Source organism: Zonotrichia albicollis, chromosome Z, assembly GCF_047830755.1.
Source record: "Zonotrichia albicollis isolate bZonAlb1 chromosome Z, bZonAlb1.hap1, whole genome shotgun sequence".
NCBI classification, from domain to species: domain Eukaryota; kingdom Metazoa; phylum Chordata; class Aves; order Passeriformes; family Passerellidae; genus Zonotrichia; species Zonotrichia albicollis.
Window position 1 is genome coordinate 87,014,085 of NC_133860.1, and position 20,856 is coordinate 87,034,940.

A 20,856-nucleotide genomic window follows, 5' to 3' on the forward strand; every position below is an offset into this window, starting at 1 on the left:
CGGCGCGGACAGCTAAGAGTCGGCGGGGAGGAAGGACCCCTGTGCGACGGTGTGAGGGGACACGGCCGCGCCGGGCCGGGAGCGCAGTGCCGGCGGCTCTCGGGACACCGAGACACACCGAGACACACCGAGACGGGTCACACGGGGCTCTTCCTGCCCCCGGAGCCGCTCCGAGTCTCGCGGCACCCGCTCCCCTGGCCTTGGATCTCCGGCCGAGGATGTCCGGCAGCGGCCCAGGACGGCCGGCGGAGGTGGGTGTCATTTATTAAAGAATATTTATTCTTTATAAATAAGGAGTCTCGGCGGCCGAGTCGTTCATCCGTGGGCTCTGTGTTTGTGCTGTTTCAGGGGGGGTTGTTCTGATTTTTTCTGGGAGGGATTCGCTTTGGTGTCACTGCGTGTGGGGGGACACCAAACCGAATGCCTCTCAGTAAAAAACAGAGGGGCTCTGATTTTTAAATTTCACGAGGATGTTGCGGGTGGTGGCTGCAAATTATTCCTTAGGCGGCGAGTGTGGCAGTGACGGTGCCGGCGCCGCCGCTCTGTCCCGGGCACGGAGCGAGGGACAGACACAGCTTGTCAGGGAAGCTCTGTCTGAGTCACAAGGTGCGGGAGGGACCCCCAAAACCTCCCGTAAACCACCCCACACCCGCGGCTTCCCAAACTCTCAGAGAGGAGACTGGAACCAGTGCTGGGAGATGTTAATGCCAGGGAGCAGTGCCGCAGGGAACGGGCAAGACACGGCGAGACATGTACGGACATATCTGAGAAAGAGATCTCCAGGAAAGGACACGGATCTGGGCACGGTCCCAGTCCCAGGGGGATTCTCAGATCCTCTGGGTGCAGTCTGTGCACGACCTGCCTCTCACACACAGAAACATCCAAGAAGCAGCCACATAATGTACTCTGAGACAAGCGGACTTTTCCTGTCAAAGTGGACTTTCTCCTTTCATTTTCCTGAATCTGCAGAGGCTCTTGCTCCCCTGGGGTGGCAGGAACCACCTCTGACAATGTTCCCTGCCTCACAGAGGGGGTCCCAGCCCAGGGGGATTTGGGGCCCTGGGGTCCCAGCCCTGGGGGGATCTGGGGTGTGGGTCGGGGCCCCAGCACAGCCCAGGGTGGTCACATTGTGAGGAGGAGAGACCCCCAAAGTAGCAAACACTCCCTGATTTTACTGTGCTGTCTCAGTAACTGTCCTCTGCCAAATGTTTATAACCTTTATGTACCAATGTTTGCATTATAATTTTTTTTTAAGTGAGGGAAAAGTGCCACCTACTGAAGACTACGCAGAGACAGTGTAAGCATTACCATAATATAAAAGTGGTCTGAGTAAGCTGACACTGCTTTTCCATTAATTTTTAATTAGGTTGGATGTGTGTTTGTGGAGTTCTCACCTTGTTGTGATTTGCCAGTTTGCTGCATAATACTCCTGGCATAATGATGCAGCTTTCTTTTTCATGCAGAAGAATCACAAAACCCCAGAGCAGCTGCAGCTGGAAGGTCCAAATCCCACCCAGTGCCACCCCTGCCATGGCAGGGACACCTCCCACTGTCCCAGGCTGCTCCCAGCCCCAGTGTCCAGCCTGGCCTTGGAAAATGTGCCATTCTCCAGGGCCAGCTGTGCCCGGCTGAGGGCAGGAGGGCGCTGCCTTGCTACCCCGGGGTTTGTGTTCCTGCAGGTGGCAGAGTGGCTGGCACATCCCTTTGACGGCTTCCTGGGGAGCGCGGGCCCGTGTGCCACCGCTGTGAGGCCGCGCAGGGGCAGCACCAGCAGAGCCCGTGGGCAGCAGAGAGCCCTGAGCCCCGCGGCAGAGAAGAGCCGAGCCGCCGCGGCTCCGCGCAGGAAGAGAGCCAAGCCGGGAGCTGCGGATCTGCCCTGCGGCCAGGCCGCGGAGGAGCTGCCGTGGGTGGAGCGATACCGGCCCGAGAGCCAGGTGTGAGAGCTGCTGCACCGTGGGATGGGCTGTGCCTCTGCCCCCAGCTGCCCCCACACCCCCTCTGATGGAGCACAGGGCTCCTGGGTCACTGCACTCAGTGCTGGTGGATTCCCTGCCTCACACACCCCAGAGAGCTCGCTCTGTGGCAGACACACTGGGTTTCCGAGCAGGAAAAGCTGCTCGCGAGGTGTTGTTTCCTGTCAGTCCACTTGTAAGCTCTCAGAGCTGTTACTGAATTCCAGACACATCTGGTATTCCAAGCACTGGGGAAACACAGCTATGTGGGATTTGCAGAACTTGAAAAAGCCTCTGCAGTATTAGAGTAGAAAAAGTAAAAAGGACTAGCTCCAGCAATGTGGGATTTGCAGAAGTTACAAAACCCTCTGTAGCAGAGTAAAAAAAGTACAAGACTAGCTCCAGCAGGAGCCATGGAGTATCCTGACACAGAAAAGCTTGTAGTGTTACCACTTGAAGAATAATAAATAGCTCATTATTTCCTGACTACAAGGAATGGAAAACTGATTGTCTGAGGAAACAGGATGATCATCCTTAACTGTGGCAGTGCTTCTGCAGGGCAGACACATAACTGGAACACACACCAGCATGTCTGTTGATATTTTGTCCAGCATTTATTCTATTTTTTAATTTCACCATTAGAAACCAAGAGTTTTATATATATATATATATAACTTCCACATATTTTAACCTTGTTTCAGAATGACCTTGCTGTGCAAAAGAAGAAAATTGAGGAAGTTGAAACCTGGTTAAAAAACCACATATTTCAGAGGCAGCCAAAACAGGTAAACTTGCTAAAATTGTAACTGGAGGCATCAAACCATATAAACGATGGATGCAGTTTCAGGTTCAGAGAGAATAGGGAGATAGTGACTGTGTATCATTGTAAGAAATACTCTAAGAACATGGGTTAGAGGTCATACATTTATTTTGGGCTTAAGCTCCTAAGAGGTGGATTCTGATTTTGCTCAGAAGTACTGCTTTCTGGCATCCAGTCATAAATCACAACTATTCAGTATGTGCTTGAAGCTACATTTGATCTGCCAGGTTGATTTTTAAGTCTCGTGACACATCTCCTGGTGTAAGGATGGTGAGGATGTTTTTAATTTCTATTGATAAGACATTCTTATCACATTGTTAGACACAAATTGCCAGCCTTGCCTGGTGTTTTCCAGAGCTGGTTCTTCAGGTGAGTGTCTGCTGTGTTGGCAGTCACATGCAGTTTATTTACCAGAGGCAGTAGGAACTGAGCAAGGGTCTCAGAGTCCTGGCCTGGTTCTCTCTGTCTGAGCACTCAGCAGGTGAATTAACAGCAGAAGATGTGTGACTGGGGTTTCACTGGGAGGGAGGATCATTGCCAGAAAAACAGGAAAAGCTCAACCAGTATCAATCCTTAGCCAGTGGTCAGTCTTAATTTGTCACATCTGTGATTGTGTTGTATGTCTCTGTGTCAGGTTGGCTCGATCTTGCTGCTGACTGGCCCTCCTGGCTGTGGAAAAACTGCAACTCTGCACATTCTAGCCAGAGATCTTGGCCTTCAGGTGCAAGAATGGACCAATCCACTCTCTCTAGACTTCACAAAGGAAGACTTGAGGAGCATGTTTGGCCACGGTAAGTATTTTGGGGGTTTATCTTTTTGACCTTTTATTTCCCCTTCCAGTTACTTATGTGGGTTTTCTGTCTTGTATTTTTGCTTCATTTCTGTCTGTCACGTATGAAATCAGATCCACATCCATGTAACTCCATTCCTTAGTGTTTAATTAGAATCTTTCTGAGGCTTTTATCTGGAAGGGGATTTAGGTTTTTTTACATTGTTTCATCTAAAATAATTGACAATTCAAATCAGTATAGAGACCTCTGTAATAGCCTGGATGTAATCTGAACCAAATAAATGAAAACAGGTAAGTGTGTCTGTCTGGGTTCTCAATTGAATTACACCCCTTTAAAAATTCTCCTGTGTTTGTCACATATTTGCAAAAAGGGCTTGTTCAGTGCTGCTGTCAGAAAATAGCATGGGTGGGTATTAGCTCGTGTGGGTATTTATATTTTACTTGGCATAATATAGAATACATATTTTTAATTAGTTTTCTTTTTCAGACTCAAATTTTCATACGTTTCCGAGTCAGGCCCAAGCAGCTCTCTTTCAAGATTTTCTATTAAGAGCAAATAAGTATAACAAACTTCAGATGCTTGGGGAGTCCTCAGAAAATGATAAAAAGCTTATTCTTATTGAAGTAAGTGAAAACTTGTGCAATGTTGTGTTTCAAACAGTACCTTTTGTTGTAATATTGGCTTGCTGACTAGCCTCAGATACTGGATTGGTGTTTCCCAAAGTGAGCCTGCTTTACTGCAGGTGAGATTTCATTGCTGTTTGTGTCTCTGCAGCAGTCTAGAGCCACGTCCTGCCTGTAGTTAGTTATGCCACAGAAGCAAGTAGTGAGGAAGAAATGGGAGTCTGGTGTGAGCACAGAAATTCATAACAGTGTCAAAAAGTAGATCCATGTTGAGAAGTCATTTCCCACAGTTCTGGATTATTTAATTTCTAGAAGTATGTATGTGTATAAACAGGAAGAGTGGAAAACACACCACTGTTCCTGTTGTTTAATGATGCAGGAGGGTGTAGGGTACACTTGAGAATGAACACAGACAGGAGCAGTTGAAATTTAGCACTTTCTGCCTGGTTTTACACAGGTGGTGTTGTTCAGGGCACAGGTGTGAACTGAGGGATGTGGGCAGGTACAGGACAAGCTTTTATTTGTACTTGCGTAGAAGTGTGCTTCAATAGCAACTTCTTTCTGAACTTTTCAATTCCTTTCCCAAGAGAAATTTTAGAAATTGGTAGTCAGGTTGTCTGTAAACTTTCAAGACCCAACCAGACAGAAATTCCGGCAGGGTAATGTGATGTACTGTAGAATTTAGGAAAGTAGATTCTCTGAGATTTGTCTTTATTCAGTCACCTTCTTGTGCACGTCCTGTCACACCTCAGATGGGTCCTGCCCTCTTCCCTAAGGGAGCTGCTTCCTGGAGTGTTTGTCCTCTGGGTGACACTCCTGTCCACAGGCAGTGCCATCACCCAAGGCTGTGTCTTAGGGACCTGAGACAGCAAGACAACATTGCTGTGTAGATGATCCTTTTCCTTAATGAGACACACTGTGCTTTGGGTTTTGTTTCCCTCTGCTGCTCCTCTGTCCAATGTCAGCTGTGTTTAAATGTAGTTGACAGCAAGCAAACCAGGAGTTAAAAATGTGTGGCAATGTAGTATGCCATGGAGATCAGTCTGTGGAGGAGAGTATTTACATCTGCATGCCATGACAGCAGCTCTTTGTTTTGGACAGGACATTCCTAACCAATTCTACAGAGATCCTGGCAGCCTGCATGAAATCCTCAGGTCAGTGGCAAGCGAGTTGTTAAGTGTGAGCTTTAGCAACCTGCAATCAAAGCTGCAGCTTGATCTTAATCACGTTTTGTTGTTCTGCTATGCAGGAGTTTTGTTCGCAGGAGTAGGTGCCCCCTGGTCTTTATAATCTCAGATAACTTCAGTGGAGACAGCAACCAGAGGTCCCTGTTCCCCGCTGAAATTGTAGAGGAGTTGTGTATATGCAATATTAGGTGAGACTTCTACCTCATTAAAACAAGGTACAGATAACTGAGAGGTTGGAAACTAATTAATTCTTTTTTAATGGAATTCAACAGTTTCAAGCCTATTGCACCAACAAATATGATGAAAGTTCTCAATCGAATAGCTGCAGCAGAAGCCAGTATGGTAAGTTTTCAAAGTTCTTAACTTCTGGGCAGGGCTAGGACCACATAAAAATATGTTATTTTTGTTGCTGTATTTGATCTTTGATAGCAGAACCCCACGTCTGCCCAAAGACAAAAAAAGGCTTTTTCCCCAGGGCACCAGAAAGCAAGGAACAAGCTGGAAAGATATCTTGTCTTTAATATTAGTTTCACTTGATCTGTGGTCCAAGTCTACCAAATTGCTTCTAAAAATTACTCTGGTTATTACAGTAATTACATAAATGAAACAAATAATAGGAAGAGATATAATCTTTCATGTATCCAGCAAGGCCAGAAGAGGTCATGAACCTAAATATTGTGTTGTTCCTGAACTGTTTTGATTACAAGCAGTATCATATTGAGTGACACTTTGCAAAGAATTATGTACATTTTTCTCTTTAATATTGTTATATAAATTGTGACAGTATGCTTAAACAAGTTAAGTTTTTTAAAGTTCACAGTATTCCGTATTTTGATCACATGTTTTGACTCTGGTTATATTTTGACTCTGGTTCCCAGAGCCATGTTTAAGTACTCCTTTTCCTGCTCTTGTCTTGCTTTGAATATTGCTGTTTTTCCTGTTTCTTCTATTGCTGTTTTTCCTTGTAGAACAGAGAGAATTACACCCTTGACAGAACTTCTCTGGAGTTGCTTTGCAGGGGCTGTTCAGGTGACATAAGAAGTGCAATAAACAGCCTTCAGTTTTCCTCTACAAAAGGTAAAAATTAAGCTTTTGTTAGGTGGAGTGATATTTTGACCATTTCTGCTGCAAACAGGTTCTGTTCACATCATTTACATTAAACTTAGGCCTAAGGAAACAGATTCACCATTTGTCTTCTGCTGCATGTGGTAGAGCTAGTAATGGTGTTGTTAATGTCACGCTTCTTTTTCCTCCCATTTGCTTTGCAAATAGCAAATGTGCTCATGGAATACGAGATTAAAGGTGGTCTCAAGCCCATTTTTCAAGAGGGAGAGTTTACTTTGAGTTTTAGGGTATACTGAACTTAGATGGGCAGTGTTAGTTATGTTACGCAAGGCAGAGAGTCAAGTTTCTACATTTAACTTGCATATGTTGAAGGTCAGTTATTCTGATGATGTCTTCAAGTGTACCAGGCTTGGATTGTTCTGTGTGAATCAGAAAAAACAGAGGATTGCTCTCAGCAGGGTGATGATGCCATTAGAATGAGTGAATATTAGATTGGTGATATCTGAGAAAAGCATGCAGCATCTCACTGCTGGACACATCCTCCAGAAAATCTAAATAATGTTAAAATAACCAGTTTGTGTAGTTTTAAATAAGTTTCCTTAGAAATGTAAAACCATGATAGTTAGAGCTGGGGAGAAAATAAAGGCATGATTTCAGATCTCTGGTGTGTGAACTTTGGAGTGAGTGCACACTAAGCATTCTCCTCTCACATTTTCCCTAACATTGAGAAGATGTTTGAACAGAACATCTGTGGCTGTGCAGGTATTTCAGTGAGGTGAGTGATTGGTATTCCAGTGAGTTAGGTGATACTGTGCAAGTTGGGGTGTTAATTCCCCATCTCCTTGCTGGTCTCCTGAGTATGCAGCATTTGTTTTTATGTACATAAAGTGTGTTTCTTCATGTGTGTATCTGTGTAAGCACCATTGATACATTCATTTTGTAACACTATTAATGGGTAAAATACATCCATGGTAATTGTGGGAGAAAAGGAAATAAACACCTAAAGGATCATTTATCTTAGCTCAGTAAGGAACATTCAAATGCCACAAAATGAAATAGTGGGTGAAAATTTTCAAGTTTATTAACTTAGAGTAGAATAAGGGTTTTATTTCATGAGGTTCAAAACTTTGTAGAAGATAATAGGCAATTGAAAGAATCATCTAAATAAAAAGTTTTCTTTGCCACTTATATTTCAGGGAGGAAGGTTATTGTACAGATAATGCAGTAGGAGACAAAATTGATAAGTAAGCAGGATGTAACTGAAATAACAGTATGTAACTGAAATATAATTTACAAATATTTGTACTTGTGCTTTTAAACTTGAAATTTAAACATGGTCAAGTGGGGAATGTGTCAGAACTTGAAGGGATAAGCCTGAAGGCTTTTTTCAAAGACAGCTGTTTGTTGTTCAGAAAAGTACTTGGTACCTCAGCTGTGGCTCAAAGGACAGAAGTGGAATTAAGGTAATGAGTGATGCTAATTTAGGTGACTGACTAATAAATGAGTTTTGTCATAGCGCTCCCATTTAATAGCCTGTTGTGTTCCTTTTATTAGTACTATTTGTTCACACAGAACATTAGCAGCAGCATTATAGAAAACTCCTGCAGAATCATGTACTCTGTCTTGATTTTATTTTTTATTTTATTAATAGGCTGCTCATTGGAGAAAGAATTTTGGTCAAAGAAGAAGAAGAGCTCCACAATAAAATGTGATGAAACAGGAGTATCCAAAGTAAGAAAGAAAAGTAAATGTGATACCTCAGAAGACCAGGAGATACAAGCAATTGGTGGCAAGGATGCATCCATTTTTCTTTTCCATGCTCTGGGGAAAATTATTTATTGCAAAAGTAAGAAAACTTTGAGTTATTCTCCCTTTCAATGGGCAAAGCACATCAGCTGCTATTAGCTGGAGTTGCTAAAGTAAGGCTTTGGATGGGTTCTGTCTGGGATGTTTGGTCAGTCAGAACTGCACAAAATCAGCTACATCAGGGTCCCTCATGCCACTGGGTGGTAATTCCCAGTACTGGCTCCAAAACCAACCGAGGAGAAGTACTGAGGTGAGGGAATACAAAAATTATGTTGTTAGGTTTGTTATTTGAAGCTTAATGCAGTTAATTGTGTAGTTGATGACTGTGTAGTATTGACTATAGTAATTAAACACCTGTGTCTGTCCCAGGGCTTACTGGGATGGAAAAGGCTGTAATTTACTGCTGGTGGAGCTGGCAGTTGCCCACATTTGTGACCATAAAGGCTGTGCAATCCTTTTCAGGAGAGGCAGTGTCAGAAGCAGAGTGCCCTCAGCTGCCTGCCCACCTGTCTGGACAGCGCCGCGACACCTTGCTCATCCAGCCTGAGGTACTGCTGCAATGGCCCAGAGTTCAGCTGGGCCCCACAGGAGGGCTGCAGGTGCTCAGCCACGTGGGGCTCCTTGCTGCTCCCACCTGGTGTGCCCTCAGTCTGAGTCAGGGAATCTCTCACCTGGGAGGGAGCCAGGCATGGCTGCACGGGATCTGTCTCCCAGCTCCCTGACCTACGTGTATCACAGCTTTTTGTACAAGGGTCCTTTTCCTTACCCCCTGTACAATCCAAACTCTTCCTCTTCCTGACAGGAAATTGTGGAGAAATCACATATGTCTGGAAGCATGTTCAATCTATACCTTCACCAGAACTACGTGGACTTTTTTTCTGACATAGATGATGTAGTGAGAGCCAGTGACTATTTGAGCACTGCTGATGTCCTTTGCAGCAACTGGAGTGTAAGTGTCATCTTTGTATAGGCACACACTTGTCTTTAAGTACTTTGATACTGAGCTCTCAACTTTTCACTGCATTTTTGGGAATTTGCTGCAAACTTGGGGTGTGAGTGATTTCAATTGTTAATGAATGCTGAAGAAGAGATGCAGATCTAATGTTTTGTCCAGCTTCTGTCAGCATTTTACTACAATGGGTTGTAGTGTTTGTAGGACACTCTACAAAGTATTTTTGAGTAGAATATGTTTGTAGTAAGCAAAGGAATCCAGCTGTTCCTTTTCTCAGCTGCTTTGAATACAAGTTTTGCAGTAGTCAGGCTGCAGAGGGCTGTGCATGCTGTGTGTGTTTGAGTGCAGGTGAGCTGCCTGGAGCTCACACAAGGCCCCGTTTGTCCCTCAGGCACGGCTGGTGATGGAGAGCTACGGTGCCTCCGTGGCCACACGTGGGGTGATCCACTCCAACACCTCCAGGGCCTTTGCCCACCAGCAGGGGGGCATGGGCTTCCGACCCTTACACAAGCCACAGTGGTTTCTGATCAACAAAAAGGTAAAGCCTTCATTGGTTTTTTCTTAATTCTTTTTTTCCCTAAGGTGCGACTGTTGAGTGGTGTACATCAAATGTGATCACTGACTTGTCAAATAATATGACAGCGTTCACAGGGGTCTTAGGATGGGGGGAGAGATGAGGATCTGACTCCACGTTTCAGAAGGCTGATTTATTATTTTATTATATATGTTACATTACAACTATACTAAAAGAATAGAAGGGAGGATTTCATCAGAAGGCTAGCTAAGAAAGCATAAGAAAGAGCCTTTGTTATCATTCTGTCTCAGACTCTCTGTCCGAGCCAGCTGGGCTGTGATTGGCCATTAATTAGAAACATCCAACATGGGCCAGTCAAATAATCTACTTGTTGCATTCCACAGCAGCAGATAATCAGTGTTTTCATTTTGTTCCTGCGGCCTCTCAGCTTCTCAAGAGGAAAAATGTTAAAGAATAGATTTTTCATAAAAGATGTCTGCAACAAAATACCCTAGTTTGAGATAATCTGGTTCTATAAAGCACTTGCTAGAAGAGCAGTTTGCATCACTCCTTTAATGTAAAAATAAATTGGAGGCCAGTGACAAATTCTGATGCCTGTGTCCAAGCTGGCATGTTCCTGTGAGAGTGTTAATCCTAAATTAATAGAGAGACAACTAAGTGCTGTTAAGTGTTCCTAGAACTGAGTCTGGTTTTGTGCAGTTTGAAGCACGTTGAACTGTTGTATAAGTGTAAGAAATGCCTGCTCTTATGGTTTATGTGTTTATCAGAAAGAGCTCGTTCAGGTGACACAGCAGGTCTTGGCATTTTTTTACTTTTGAACTAATACATTGGCAAAAAACATTGGATGGGCTGAGAATTCTATAATCAAGGAATAATTTTTTTTTTTTAATTTTAATGCCCAGTAAAAGTCAAATTTGAAGGTTTCTACCATTTTAAGATTGGCATGTTAACTGGTTACCTTTTCTTTATCTGGTCTCATTTTTCAGTAGCTCCCTGTAGCAGGCAGGAAGAAAGTCTGTGTGTTAGGGTACAGAACATCTACATTCTTAATGTTTTACGTGTTTTTTCATTGTGTTCCCCCCACCCCCACCTCTTACAGTATCAGGAAAATTGCATTGCTGCAAAATCCCTGTTCTCAAGCTTCTGTTTACCACCTGAGTGCCTTCAGACAGAGCTGCTGCCTTATCTTGCTATGTTAGCAAACCCAATGAGAAATCAAGGTAAGATGGATCAAGGTAACTCCTGGTCTTGGAGTGGTTTTGCAGTTGAAACACTGACAGATTTCACAAGCCTAAAGGTCAATACTGTTTATGTTTTTGCCTCAGCATAAAACATTCTGCTGGCAAATGTTATGTAGGTGATGCCCAAAGATGCTCCCAGTACCAGAGCCAGAATTAAAGCTGCCCTGGTAGGTTGGTCAAACTGCAGTGGTTGAGGTGCTCTGTAGATTTTTAGGGCTTTGAGAAGAGTTTTGGAAACCCAGCAGCCAATGCTGACTGGATCTTTGTTGCTTACTGAGACCCTTCTGAGAAGACAAAGGACTCTGCATGATTCAATGTCAATCAAGCAAAAGCCATTTATTGTGCCTCTAAACATAATTTATATTCACTTCTTGTCTTGGTCTACACAGTCATGCATTGTTTAATTGGCAGCTCTGCTTTGTCCACAAGGCAAGCACACATCCTTTTATTAAACCAATTGGTAGGAGCTGTAAGAATCATTTTACTGGGGTTGACACCCCTGTGTCTGCCAGCAACTGTTCTGCCTCTTTTTTCTTCTTGCAACATCAATTTTTTTATCCACAAAGATGACTCCCTCTTTAGTTCCAGAAGGTTGGGCTAGTTCATTTAGTACACATCCATGTTCCTGTGAATATGATCCTACACCTTTCCAGTAACAGCATCACACAACAGCTCAAAAAAGCCTTTCAGAGATAAAAGAAGCAAAATTCCAGTTTGCAGTGCATAAAAAAAAAAAGGTAAATCTGAGATAATCCATTAGCAAACAGTTCATGCAGAAAAATTTACTTTGTGTGGTACATAATGCAAAAATTAGTATTTAGAGAGTTGGGTCACTTATGCTGTTGTTAATTGTTTATAATAAAAAGCATTGTGTCTTAACTAAGGCCTTGACATCAGGATGAGTGAATTTTGTAGGCTGTGGAATAACAGCTCTACATGATAAATACACAAGGGACAAATGTCAGGGATTTGGAATGTTGTGTGTAGGCCATCTGTAAATATGTTGTGGTAAAGTGTAACAGTGTGGGGGGGAAGGTTACATTCGCAGTGTTATGGTATCTAAAATATTTCAAATATATACAGGAACACTCAGCTAAGGCCAGTGTTTATTTTCTGGTATGCCCAGTGTCTGTTCATGATGATCTACCTGATATGATACTGGTGGCTCTTTGTTCTTAGCTCAGATTGCTTTTATCCAAGACGTGGGGAGGCTGCCACTGAAAAGACATTTTGGGAGGTAAGCTGAACTTCTGTCTGCAGTTAAAAAGTGTCATATATCAAGGGGAAGAGCCCTTTCATTTACATAAGTCTGTGATGTGACATTCAAAGACAAAATATTTTTAAAGGTTTATTTCATCTGAAATCAGATAGAAGTTTTACCTGTAAGGCTACTCAGAGTGAACCTTTGTTGGTGTGGTTTTGGCAAAGAATCAAGTTCACAGCTGCAGTGAGACAAACTGTTATCTCCTAACTAGGACAGAGTTTATTGAGGCTTCTGACAGAGCATCTACTTGTCCCTGGTGTTGCTGCTGAGTGTAACTGTGAATTTCCAAGCTGTTGCATTAAAAGCCATTTTGGTTGTTAGTCAGGGAGGAAGGAGAGTGTCCCTAAGGGGTGTATTTCTTTGTAATCCCCTTGGTCTGTGCCACAAGGTGTGACGTTTCTCAAATTAACTGTAACTTCCTTGTCCCTTTTAAGTTTCCCTGCAGCTTGCCGGTGGATACTGACATTTTGTATCTGCATTAATAAGCTGGCGGGGTGTCACAGTGTCTGATGCGAGGGGTGACACCATGCTGACAGCACCGTGATCCTTTTCATCTGTTCAGTAGTACAGAGAAATGCAGGTGTCCTGCTAGAGAGCACAGTGTTGTTCCTGGGCACTGCCTCTGCCGGAAGGAATGAGGCACAGGGCTTTGGGAGCAGCCTGTGCCCTGCTCAAGGGCTCTGGGAGCAGCCTGTGCCCTGCTCAGGGGCTCTGGGAGCAGCCTGTGCCCTGCTCAGGGGCTCTGGGAGCAGCCTGTGCCTTGCTCAAGGAGTTTGGGAGCAGCCTGTGCCCTGCTCAGGGAGTTTGGGAGCAGCCTGTGCCCTGCTCAGGGGCTCTGGGAGCAGCCTGTGCCCTGCTCAGGGGGTTTGGGAGCAGCCTGTGCCTTGCTCAGGGGGTTTGGGAGCAGCCTGTGCCCTGCTCAGGGGCTCTGGGAGCAGCCTGTGCCCTGCTCAGGGGGTTTGGGAGCAGCCTGTGCCCTGCTCAGGGGCTCTGGGAGCAGCCTGTGCCCTGCTCAGGGGGTTTGGGAGCAGCCTGTGCCCTGCTCAGGGGGTTTGGTGTCTTTGGGAGCAGCCTGTGCCCTGCTCAGGGGCTCTGGGAGCAGCCTGTGCCCTGCTCAGGGGGTTTGGGGTCTCTGGGAGCAGCCTGTGCCCTGCTCAGGGGGTTTGGGAGCAGCCTGTGCGCTGCTCAGGGGCTCTGGGAGCAGCCTGTGCCCTGCTCAGGGGCTCTGGGGGCAGCCTGTGCCCTGCTCAGGGGCTCTGGGAGCAGCCTGTGCCCTGCTCAGGGGCTCTGGGGGCAGCCTGTGCCCTGCTCAGGGGCTCTGGGAGCAGCCTGTGCCCTGCTCAGGGGGTTTGGGAGCAGCCTGTGCCTTGCTCAGGGGCTCTGGGGGCAGCCTGTGCCCTGCTCAGGGGCTCTGGGAGCAGCCTGTGCCCTGCTCAGGGGCTCTGGGGGCAGCCTGTGCCCTGCTCAGGGGCTCTGGGAGCAGCCTGTGCCCTGCTCAGGGGGTTTGGGAGCAGCCTGTGCCCTGCTCAGGGGGTTTGGGGTCTCTGGGAGCAGCCTGTGCCTTGCTCAAGGAGTTTGGGAGCAGCCTGTGCCCTGCTCAGGGGCTCTGGGAGCAGCCTGTGCCCTGCTCAGGGGGTTTGGGAGCAGCCTGTGCCCTGCTCAGGGGGTTTGGGAGCAGCCTGTGCCCTGCTCAGGGGGTTTGGGAGCAGCCTGTGCCCTGCTCAGGGAGTTTGGGAGCAGCCTGTGCCCGGCTCAGGGAGTTTGGGGTCTCTGGGAGCAGCCTGTGCCCTGCTCAGGGGGTTTGGGAGCAGCCTGTGCCTTGCTCAGGGGGTTTGGGAGCAGCCTGTGCCCTGCTCAGGGGGTTTGGGAGCAGCCTGTGCCCTGCTCAGGGGGTTTGGGAGCAGCCTGTGCCCGGCTCAGGGGTTTGGGAGCAGCCTGTGCCCTGCTCAGGGGCTCTGGGAGCAGCCTGTGCCCTGCTCAGAGAGTTTGGGGCAGCCTGTGCCCTGCTCAGGGGGTTTGGGAGCAGCCTGTGCCCTGCTCAGGGGGTTTGGGGTCTCTGGGAGCAGCCTGTGCCCTGCTCAGAGAGTTTGGGAGCAGCCTGTGCCCTGCTCAGGGGGTTTGGGGTCTTTGGGAGCAGCCTGTGCCCTGCTCAGGGGGTTTGGGGTCTCTGGGAGCAGCCTGTGCCCTGCTCAGAGAGTTTGGGAGCAGCCTGTGCCCTGCTCAGGGGGTTTGGGGTCTTTGGGAGCAGCCTGTGCCCTGCTCAGGGGGTTTGGGGTCTCTGGGAGCAGCCTGTGCCCCAGAGCTCAGGGTGCTCCCCCGTGCTCTGCAGGCTGCAGCTGGAGGCTCTGGGTGACAAGGACCCCGGCGTGCCCGAGCTGTCCCACGGCGATGGCGACCCCGAGGGCCTTCCCTCCAGCCAGTCCAGCGGCAGCGACCTGCCCAGCAGCCAGCCCCAGCCCGTGGCAGCCCAGGCCCTCCTGGAGGAGGAGGAACTGAGGATCGAGGAGTACGACAGCGACTGAGAGACCGCGGCAGCCCCGTGCCTGCAGCGCTGCCCGGCCGGGCTCCAGGGCCGGGCTCCAGCTCCCGGAGCCCTCCTGCTCTGCAGGGCCGGCCCGAGCCCCTTCCTGCCTCTCCTGAGCCGTGACACTGCCTGAGGGCGGTCACCAGAGGGAAATAAAGGACTGCAATCAGCTTGAAAGAGACTAGAGAGATTAGCAGTTGTCAGCCTTAAATTATTTGTATTTTTACAAATATTTTCCACGCTGTGCATCAGAGTTTTAATATACTCTGCAGTTGTGCAGTGGGTTTTCTGAGTAGACATTCCATAAGTTGTCAGCATTTGGAGGGTTTATTCAAATTCACACTCTCAAAAAAAATGCTGTTTGGAAGTTGAGCCCTTCTGGAAACAGGAGGCTGAAATTTACACCTGAAAAGTTACCATACTGATGATGTAAAGAAAACTTCTACTGTATTCATACTCTTTTGTACTCTGACTTACAGAAGACATAAATAACATCTTCATGTCTTTATAAGTGGAACAAATGTTGTACCATGGATTATTTTGTATTCCTCTCGGAAAATTTTTTTCATAACTTTTAGAGGGGAAAAGGCAGCAAATAAGCACAAGTTGTACTTTATAGGAAGTTAAATGTATAACGTGCAGTTTTTCTCCTTGGCTTGCAGTTGTGCTGGGGGAAACTCAAATCTGTGTTTGGTAACTGACATGATTGAGTGTTGTGGTTAATGCCACAGCAGAGGGGAAAAAACAGTTTTGTGTGATGCATTCTTGCATTGGGGTGTTCTCAGGGCTCCCAGGACCAGGGAAGAGACGAGAATCTGGACTCCATGTTCTCAGAAGGCTGATATGAGATATGATGTATTATATTATTTATATTTTTATATTTATTATATTTTTATGCTATACTAAAACTGTACTAAAGAAAAATAGAAAGGATACATCAGAACGCTTAACAATCAATATCTAATAATCAAAAGCTCATGACTGACTCAGAGAGTCCGACACAGCTGATGGTGGTGATTGGTCATTAAATTAAAGCAACTCACATGAAACCAATCAAAGATGCACCTGTTGGTAAATGATCTCCAGACCACATTCCAAGCAATCAGATAATTATTGTTTTCATTCTTTTTTGAGGCTTCTCAGCTTCCTGGAGAAGAAATCCTGGCAAAGGGATTTTTCAGAAAATACCATGGTGACAACCCAGCCCTGTCTCCTTGTGAAGCTGTGACTGGGGGTGGGCTCGGGGCTGCCCCTCACAGGGCACCTCAGCCAGGGTTAGGGACAGGGCACACAGACACTGATGCAGGGGGCTGAGAGCAGCAGGGAAACACAACAGTTACACACAAGAATCAGGATTTTCCTTCTTCCCCTGATGCTGTGGCGACCAATGTCCTGTTGTGATGTCACCTGTCGCAGACATCTTTTATGAAAAATCCTTTCCTTAGGATTTTTACTCCAGAGAAGCTGAGAGGCTCAGGAACAAAATGCAAACATTGATTATCTGCTGCTGTGAATGCAACAGGTGCATCTGGGATTGGTCTCATGTGGTTGTTCCTAATTAATGGCCAGTCACAGTCAGCTGGTTCAGACTCTGTCCAAGCCACAAACCTTGGTTATCATTCCTTCTTTTTCTATTCCTAGCCAGCCTTCTGATGAAATGCTTTCTTCTATTCTTTTAGTATACTTTTAATGTAATATATATCATAAAACAATAAATCAAGCCTTCTGAAACATGGAGCCAGATCCTCGTCTGTTCCCTCACCCTGGGACCCCCGTGATCACCGTCACAGTCACCTGCTGGTGGAGGGTGACACACCAAGTGTGTGGCTGTGAGGTCACATCCCTCCCTGGCTGCACTGGGCACTGCCCAGCGTGGCTCCAGCCTGGGCTGCTGCCCAGCCGGGCTCTGGGGCCTGCACAGTGAAAGTTTGGTGAAAGGTTTCTTCGTTTGCATGCCAACTCTTCTCCTCTTCACCGTCCTGGGTGCCATCCTCCGGGAAGCGGCAGGGTGTTACTCGACAAAAAAAGGGGAATTGCCAACCATCAACAACAGGTAGTTAATGAAAAACTATTAACAACAGGTGATTACAACAACAGTTAGAACTCCACCCTGGCAGCAACTGGCCCAGCCTGTGAACTCTGCAACCTTCTAAAAAAATGGGCAACTTCTCTACTTGTAACACAGCGCCCACGGCCTCTCTCCATTCCGCAGTGTGTGACATGCTCTGGAGGCGCTAGAGAATCCCAGAATCGCCGAGGCTGCAGGAGACCTTCGAGACCCCCAAGTGCAGCCGTGGGCCCAGCACTGTGGCCGGTGCCAGCCATGGGGAGCGCGCTGTCCTTGTACCTGCCCGCAGCCCCGCCGGCCCCCAGCAAGGCCACGCAGACGGACTGGAACTGCCCGGTGTGCCACAGCGTGGAGGGCGACACGGCCGCCGTGCCCTGCGGCCACCGCTTCTGCCTGGGCTGCCTGCTGCGCCACACGGCCGGCAGCGCCACGTGCCCGCGGTGCGCCAGCCCCGTGCTCAGCGCCCGCTTCTCCGAGCTGGGCCGCAACGATTTCCTGCAGTGCCTGCTCGGCCCGGCCGCAACACCGCCGGCGCCCGCCGGCCGGCCCCGCCGCGCCCTGTTCCGCCTGGTCTACACCGGCCCGGCCGCGCCGCGGGCAGCGCCGGCCCCGGCTGAGCGGGCGGGCGCGGAGGCCGCGGAGGAGTTCCCGGCGGAGCTGTGGGCAGAGCTGCTGCAGGGCCAGGAGCGGCTGCTGGAGCCCGTGCGGCCCTGGCTGCGGGACAGCCTGGACGCCATCTACGGGCAGCACTGGTGGGAGGCGCGGCAGGTGGAGACCATCGCGCTGGCCACGCTGTGCATCTGCGGCCCGGACAGGGCCGAGCTCACACACATGCTGCAGCGCTACCTGGGCGACTACACCGCGCCGCTCATCCGCGGCCTCATCCACGTGGCCGTGCACGGCTGCCGGGAGGCCTGGCTGCGGCGGCGCTCACCGCCGGCCCCGCAGGACGAGCCGGACGAGGCACAGAGCCCCGCGGCCAGCGCCGGGCCCTCCTCGCCGGGCGGGACCCCCGGCCTGGCCCCGGACCCCGCAGGGCCCGGCCTGGGGCAGCCGCCCGGCCGGCCTGAACCCGGGACTGGGCCCGGCCTTCCCCCGGCCGCGCCCGGCCCCGCCGGGCAGGAGCGGCCCCGCGGCGGCCCCGGGCAGCGCCGGGCCCCGGGCGGGCCGCAGGAGGACGCGCTGGCCCAGGGCCCCTCCGCGCCCCGCCGGGGCAGGAGCCCCCCGGCCCGGCCCCGCGGCACTCGGCGCTCTGAGGGGAGGAGGGCCCACAAATCCCGGCGCCCTTTGAGGATCAGGAGGAGGAAACTAAGGAGGAAATAAAGTTGTGCCATTTCCGTGACACAGTCTCCCCCTTCTCCTGGGGCCGTTCCGATGGCCAGGCTCCGTGTGCCAGCATTGAACAGAGAAGGGTGGCGATGCCGCGGGCCGTTCCCGTGTGCTGTGGTCAGCCCCGAGCCCACCGCAAAGCCCCTCACAGCACCGAGCGGCTCGCTGCCCCACAGCCCGGGGACAGTCACGCCTCTGCCGTGGCCAGGAGCCCAGCGCAGAGCCAGGAGGGGCGTTCAAAGGCGATGGGGAACGGATCAGCAGCGAGCTCTGCCCGCTCCGCCAGTGCCCGCGGGCTGACGGCTGTCTGGCTGTCTTCACGCTGCTCCTGCCCTCCCTGAGGCCGGGCTGTCCCTGCTGTGGCCGCGCTGCCCTGCCCTCCCTAAGGCCAGGCCTGTTCCCTCACTCAACCTCCCTCCCTCCGCGGCGAGGGGCGCGGCCCAGCGCGACGCCAGGCGCTGATTGGTTGTCGCGACGGCCGGCGCTGATTGGCTGTCGTGCGGCCCGGAAGCGGAAGCGGCGGCAGAAGCGGCGAGATGGCGGTGGAGATGGAGGTGGCGGACGGGCAGTGCCGGCTGCGGCCCTTCTCCTGCGAGCTGGGGCTGCTCTCGCGGCCCGACGGCTCGGCCGCCTTCCTGCAGGGTCTGTGGGGCTCCGATCCGCGGGGTTTCCCTTCCCTTCCCTTCCCTTCCCTTCCCTTCCCTTCCCTTCCCTTCCCTTCCCTTCCCTTCCCTTCCCTTCCCTTCGTCTGTGGGGCTCTGCTCACCGGGACTCCCTTTCTTTCCTTACCGGGTCTCCTTTTCCCAGCCTTCCCCTCCCGAGACTTTCCTTCCCAGCCTATCCCGGCTCCGCTTCCCGGGGCTCCTCCTTCCTTCCCAGCTCTTCCCGCAGTGTCTGTGGTGCTGCCTATCCCAGGCTTCCCCTTCTCTGCCTCACAGAGCCGCCCTGCTGCCCGTCCCGGGGCTCTCCTGCTCCCCTTGCCAAGTCCTGTTCCCAGCCTTCCCGCAGGGTGCCAGGGGCTCCTGTTGCTGGGAGCAGCCTCCTCACCTGAGCTCTGCTCTCTGTGTGCCCAGGTGACACCTCGGTGCTGGCCGGGCTCTATGGCCCCGCGGAGGCCAAGATCAGCAAGGAGCTGCCCGACCGGGCGGCGCTGGAGGTGCTGCTGCGCCCCAAGGTGGGGCTGCCAGGTGGGGACTTGCCATCCTGTCCTAGTCCAGGTTCCTCCCCCCAGAGTCAAGATACTTGGTTTATTTACAGTTTTTTATTGCAGTTTTGCTGGGTGGCAAACCCACTCATGCAGCACAAGCAAACCCTTCACTACTGACACGTTTTACCAACCAAAGGCACTGCAGTGCCCCGGTTCTGTGGGCAGTCAGTGCCCTCCCTGCTGCTGTCGCTGCCCAGTGCCACGCTGGCTCTGTCCCTGCTGTGCCCGGGGCTCCCTGCCCTGCCCTGTGCCCAGCAGTTTGTCCCTTCTCCTGGCACTGTCCCCTGGGTGTCTCTGGCAGGGAGCTCCGTGTGCCCCAGGGCGGCCTGGGGAGCCGGGCAGGGGGGTTTGGGTGCCAGCTGACAGGCTGCCCACTGTGCAGGCGTGCTGGAGCGCAGCCGGGAGCAGCTGCTGCGGCAGACGTGCGAGGCCGTGCTGCTGGGCGTGCTGCACCCGCGCACCGCCATCTCCCTCGTGCTGCAGGTGCTCAGCGACGCCGGCTCCGTATCCTTCCCTCTATGGGGCGGCTGGGGGGCGGGGGGGACGGGAGCTCTTGCTGCTGTGGGTCCCTTGACACGCCCAGCTGCTGTCGTGCTGCCTGAACGCCGCCTGCATGGCGCTGCTGGACGCGGGGCTGCCCCTGGCCGCCCTCTTCTGCGGGGTCACCTGCGCCCTGCAGCCCGACGGCACCATCCTGCTGGACCCCACGGCACGACAGGAGCAGGTGAGCCCTGCGTGGGCGGGGGGCCTGCTCTGGGTGTGCCCCCCAGCCCTCCTGACCGCTGTCCCCGCAGGAGGCACGCGCCATCCTCACCTTCGCCATCGCCAGCAGCGACAGGAAGGTGCTGATGACCACCACCAAGGGCAGCTGCTCCGTGGAGGAGGTGAGGGACCCCCGGGGGAGGTTTGGGGAGAGGGATTCCCTCGCAGGGGGCCCCTCACAGCCAGCCCTTCTCCCCGGTCTGTGCAGATGCAGCAGTGCCTGGCTGCAGCCCAGCGTGCCGCCAGCACCGTCTTCCAGTTCTACCGCGACTCCGTGCGCCGCCGATACTCCAAGTGCTGAGCTGGGGATACCCTGCGGGCAGCTGGACTGGCCTGGGCCCCCAGCCCTCAGTAAAGGACCCTTTTCACTCCAGTCTGCCTCCTGAGTCCATCCTGTGCCACAGCGCCTCCAGAGGGGAACACACGGGGACACTTCTGGGGATACGTGTCCCAGGACCTGCTGGCTCCTGAGACCCCTGGAGTGGGGACACATGGACCCAGCATGGGCCTGGTGGGACACCCAACATGGCGGCTCCGGGGTGCCACACCTGTGCTGGGACACCCAACATGGCGGCCATGGGGGTGTCCACATGTGCTGGGACACCCAACATGGCGGCTCGGGGGTGCCACACCTGTGCTGGGACACCCAACATGGCGGCTCCGGGTGCCACACCTGTGCTGGGACACCCAACATGGCAGTGCTGCGGCGCTGCGCTCTAGCCACAGTCCC

General features: G+C 51.1%; 2 protein-coding genes across 2 annotated transcripts; both read left to right on the forward strand.

Moving 5' to 3' along the window:
- The first annotated feature begins 1 nt into the window (after position 1).
- RAD17 (RAD17 checkpoint clamp loader component) lies at positions 2 to 15,281 on the forward strand. The gene is made up of 16 exons (XM_074533693.1): positions 2 to 251; positions 1,680 to 1,934; positions 2,654 to 2,737; positions 3,407 to 3,563; positions 4,050 to 4,186; positions 5,288 to 5,340; positions 5,436 to 5,561; positions 5,646 to 5,715; positions 6,342 to 6,450; positions 8,090 to 8,284; positions 8,707 to 8,792; positions 9,047 to 9,193; positions 9,588 to 9,734; positions 10,831 to 10,951; positions 12,152 to 12,209; positions 14,566 to 15,281. Exons 1-16 carry the CDS (start codon positions 219 to 221, stop codon positions 14,756 to 14,758), a joined length of 1,971 nt encoding a protein of 656 aa, XP_074389794.1. The 5' UTR covers positions 2 to 218; the 3' UTR covers positions 14,759 to 15,281.
- A 3,359-nt stretch (positions 15,282 to 18,640) lies between these two features.
- Positions 18,641 to 20,499, forward strand: EXOSC5 (exosome component 5). Its single transcript, XM_074532387.1, has 6 exons — positions 18,641 to 18,799; positions 19,231 to 19,344; positions 19,747 to 19,868; positions 19,948 to 20,088; positions 20,159 to 20,248; positions 20,335 to 20,499. Exons 1-6 carry the CDS (start codon positions 18,694 to 18,696, stop codon positions 20,425 to 20,427), a joined length of 666 nt encoding a protein of 221 aa, XP_074388488.1. The 5' UTR covers positions 18,641 to 18,693; the 3' UTR covers positions 20,428 to 20,499.
- The last annotated feature ends 357 nt before the right edge of the window (positions 20,500 to 20,856 follow it).